Source organism: Scardinius erythrophthalmus (assembly GCF_964197995.2).
Source record: "Scardinius erythrophthalmus genome assembly, chromosome: 22".
In the NCBI taxonomy this organism is placed as follows: domain Eukaryota; kingdom Metazoa; phylum Chordata; class Actinopteri; order Cypriniformes; family Leuciscidae; genus Scardinius; species Scardinius erythrophthalmus.
The window spans coordinates 33,472,792-33,477,185 of NC_138242.1; the positions used below are offsets into that span (position 1 = coordinate 33,472,792).

Here is a 4,394-nt window from a genome sequence, read left to right on the forward strand (position 1 = left end):
AAAAGGTCACATGAAACAAAAATTAGTTCAAGTGTATCCAAACTTTTAACAAGGCCAGAAAAAAATATTTGTGAGAGAATAGTTTGTGAACAATAAAATGTGTTTAGTGAAATGCTGCAGCAGCTGCTCCTATAGTTTGAGTTGGGGTCCACTGGACTTCTAAGACCACTGCATGTGCTGTGACACATAACAGACATTTCCATCACATGATGTCATCATAAGCAATATGTTGTCTTTCTTTTGCGCTTCTAGAGACTCTAGCTGGTTTCACCAGTGTAAAATGACTGATGGCACAGGTGAGAGAGTTTAAATTTCAAACCATGTATAAAATGTATTAATTCCAGCTTTTACTTGAAATAACAATTCTTCTATGAAGTTTTAATAGCAAGTGCTGAACACGACAGAACAAAGTTCTAAGGGTCATGTAACCCTATATTAGTAAATGCAACAGAAAGGATAGGCCAACATTTGCATATCGTTGGTATGCACTAGCACTTATGATATAATATATTTTAATTGACAGCATTTCTTAAACTATACATTAATATGAACGTACAAAATCAAATATGCATCATTCATTGTTATGCATGTCCAATTTGAGCATAATTGTAACATTATATTATCAGCTTCTTGAAGTAAAAATACAAAAAAACTTTTACTTAAGTGTTGCTACCCTAAAAATATTAACCAAAGGACTAACTGTGTCTTGTACCTCAGACCTTGTTGACACTGATTCCACAAGCAGTCCTGAGTTCATCCAGAAGCTTCTTCCGACGGCACAGCGAACGGCTCTCCTCTATCACATGTCTTACCTGTGTCTGGGTAAAGTCCCAGAGCTGGAGCGTCTGATCAGAAAACGAGCTCTCGAAACACAACTGCTGTTCGGATCCTCTGAGGCTCTTCTGCTGAAGGTATTCATCCATGTTAATTATGACCGCGGTCATATAGGGATTGTCAAAGTTTTTTTGTTTTTTTTCCCGTCATCTACTGAATTTTTCGTCAACGATACCAGGGACACCGAAACACCGGGGAGCATGAAATTTGGTGGGCATGTAGCCCCACTAGACTTTTACGGAAAAATTTCGTTTGGTCCCTGGGGGCCACACACTTGGGAATGATCACCGACACCTGTCATCATCCAATCACAGCTTTTTTTAATCACTGTTTTGAGATAAATCATTGTTTGATTTGCGAACATCCTCAGCCGTCTGGTCGCTTCCGCTTCAAGCCGGACTCGTCTCGCACTAACGGTAATTTCCTTTCACTGTCCACGCTTTGATTTCGGCTAATCAATTTTGGCGAATGCAAACAACGTGATTATTGTTCATGAGTCTAACATCCAGCCACGCAAGAAAACATGTAATCTACCTGAGGGAATAATATGCTCAAAAAACATTTCTGATTATTATTAATGTTTTAAAGCTTTTAGAAAGTACATAGAAAGCTTTTGTAACATTATCTTAACTGTCACTTTTGATTAATGTAATGCATCCTTGCTGAATAAAAGTAGGCAATTACTTTCTTTATCTTTTTTCCCAAAAAATAATCTTACTAACCCCAAACTTTTGAACTGTAAGCCTAGTCTATAATGTTAAAAAAGCTTTCTATTTTAGATAAATGCTGTTATTTTGAACTATGGTTTGTTTGTAATGTGACTTTTTTCATGTATGACATTAAAATTATTTTTAGAATTAAATACATAAATAGGTTAAGCAATACAAATGTGTTTATGTCTGATAACCTTTTAAACACAAACTTAACTGCAGACACTGAAATGACGTACACTGTGTGATACAGTACAAATATTTTGAGTGTCCCTCATTTTCCTATAAATAACCACAATTGTCCCGCATTTTCCTTTTCTTAAGTTGGCAACCCTAACTGTCACACACACACATGCAGGAATACAAACAAACGCAAGCATGCACACACACTGACATCCACACGCACAGACACACACCCATACACAAACACACACACATACACACACACACAGACAGACATGCACATACTACTACTTTTTTTAGGTATATACATAAACACGCAATACAGCCAAATTGCTCCACGTCATTTATTTTTGTGGAAAGCCAGTGCAGGCCTGAGCGGCGGTCATATTTTGTACCGTCATGCGGTACATCTAGTTTTACAACAGCTTCATTAAATCCAGACTTAGGTTCATGATACAAACAGTGAAATGTCCCTTCTTGTCTCTTATTTCTGCCTTTACAGTGTGCAGGAACCAGCGATAACCTTGTCACATCACTGCTGCCCAGTCTGAAGGTGGCTGTAGAGAAAAACAAACCAGAATTGGCACTGAAACTCCTAGAAAAGGCAAAAGAATGGATCGGTGACATCATAACGGATGTTAAAGAAATTGTGAAGAGGTAAGTATATGAATTTGAAGACATTATCAAATGAAATACTTGCATAATGTTCAAAAACCATAACAGATTATTAAAATAAAATATTTTGAAATATCTGATGCACATCCAGGTATGATGAACATAACAGTGACGTAACCTCATCAACCAGTGACATCATCAGTGTAAAGAAAGAGACAAAGGAGAAGCAGCAGCAACAAACCAGTGAGATGAAGGCACTTCAGAAGATTATTGATGGTCTGGAAGCAAACCTTCGTAACATCAGTAAAAGGATATTAGACTATGAGAAGAAGATTGACAAGATAAACTCAGAGATAGATGAATGTAAGAGCCGCAGAAAGGAAGAAAGTACTTTTAGCTCCTTTTGGAAAACGATTACCTCCAATACAGAGAATGATCAGATCAGAGCTCTTCGTGCTGATATATCTGAGACCACTGAAGCACAGGATCGTCTGAAAGAGCAAGAGTGGAGCATCCAGAACCAGCTGATGGACAATCAGCTGAAGCTGGACAAATTGAAAATTGAAAACGGTGAGACGCTACATGTTTTCTTGTTAATGCTTACACCTCGTGTGTATTTTAGGTTTGCTCATCTGTTTACTTCTGTAACGGACATCACAGGTCAGATGGCCAGCGTCACACACCTTAATAAAGTCCAGAAGGGTCTGTCTCAAATCCAGCAAATTCTGGTTCAGCTTCAGAAGTTCTGTGAGAAAGTGGGTTCTTTGCTGGACACGGTGGAGAAAAAGACCTTCGCTGGGGAGATTTGGGTTGAAGACCTCACTGATATGAAGGAACAGTTCCTGGAGTCCATAGATGCAGCTCAAGAGGTAAACGATGATGATAATGATGTCTCTAAAGTTCTGCTGTTGTGAGACTTTTAAATTGCTTGACCTCTGACCTCTGATGTTAAAATGAATTTGAACAGGAATGGACAAAGTTTGGCATCAACTCCAGGAAGGCCTACAAGATCTTCAGTGTTCAGTCGATTGAAGCCTACACGTTCCTGGAGATCAGTCCTTCATCTCTGTCTAAAGAAGAGTGGCAGAAAGAGTTTGAGAGCGTGAAAGAGAAACTACAATATGTCAATCCTGCAGCCATTACTCCATGAGACTCAAGAGAAAACAGGGAAATATTATATAATTTGTGTATCCTACTAGCTAAATTTCACATACATAAACATTTACTGGCTCTAAACCTCTCTATTCAAAGATGATCTAGACAAGTACATGGAAACTATCCAAAGCTCGGTTAATCCCTGTTTTGCTTTTGGTCTGTTTCTGTGTTTCTTCTTCTTCTCCTTCTTCTTCTTCTTCTTCTTACAGCTTACATCCATTAGCGTTGCACTACTGCCATCTTCCGGACTTATTTTCCTGTCATGTCCATTTACATCATATTCTTCTCATCAGACCTGTTCTTGTTAAAAAATAGAAAAAACTTCCTCTGCTTTGTTCATTCTCCCTACTTTCCAGTATTTCTGTCCCGGGTTTTCCGACTTTTCCTAATTCTTCCATCATCGTTTTCCTCTTTTCTTCATAGTGTCTGCAACTCAACACATGCTCTATAGTTTCTGCAACCTGACAATAGCTACAAAAAACATTTATTCTGTTGTGGGAGGTGTTTGTTTTTATCCGGGAAGAAGACCGGATTGGTTACTGCAGTCTGATTGGTGCCACGTCCTGATTGGTCAGCTGACTCCTGGTCGTTCATTAAAGCATAGACATCATATAGATAGCCGTCCTATCGACCGCTACTGCCTACTGGCGCTGACGAGCCGTGCGGCCGCCATCTTAGAGCGGTCACCCGCTCCACTCAGTGTAATCTGTACGGCAGGTGCAATGAGCTGTCAGTAATAGTAATAGAATAATTCAGTAATAGAAGTAACAGTAATAGAAGAACAGTAATAGAATATTCTGATATGACCAGACGTCCGAGATCAAAACTAGGACATTTTGACTATCAATCTGACTGAAAAACAAAAACCTAATGTTGTGTCTTCAAAAACAAAACGGG

At 38.8% G+C, this 4,394-nt stretch overlaps 1 protein-coding gene across 1 annotated transcript; it reads left to right on the forward strand.

The window, feature by feature from the left end:
* Positions 1-716: 716 nt before the first annotated feature.
* LOC308682723 (uncharacterized protein) lies at positions 717-3,589 on the forward strand. Its single transcript, XM_081352610.1, has 5 exons — positions 717-911; positions 2,230-2,384; positions 2,494-2,912; positions 3,003-3,211; positions 3,310-3,589. Exons 1-5 carry the CDS (start codon positions 804-806, stop codon positions 3,490-3,492), a joined length of 1,074 nt encoding a protein of 357 aa, XP_081208736.1. The 5' UTR covers positions 717-803; the 3' UTR covers positions 3,493-3,589.
* Positions 3,590-4,394: the final 805 nt, after the last annotated feature.

What these genes read in the sequence shown, in the direction of transcription:
- LOC308682723 (XM_081352610.1), top strand. Translation starts at nt 804, where the DNA reads ATGTCTTACCTGTGTCTGGGTAAAGTCCCAGAGCTGGAGCGTCTGATC. An exon ending in CTGAGGCTCTTCTGCTGAAG is followed by an intron (nt 912 to 2,229) that starts GTATTCATCCAT and finishes CTGCCTTTACAG; the next exon opens with TGTGCAGGAACCAGCGATAA. An exon ending in GTTAAAGAAATTGTGAAGAG is followed by an intron (nt 2,385 to 2,493) that starts GTAAGTATATGA and finishes ATGCACATCCAG; the next exon opens with GTATGATGAACATAACAGTG.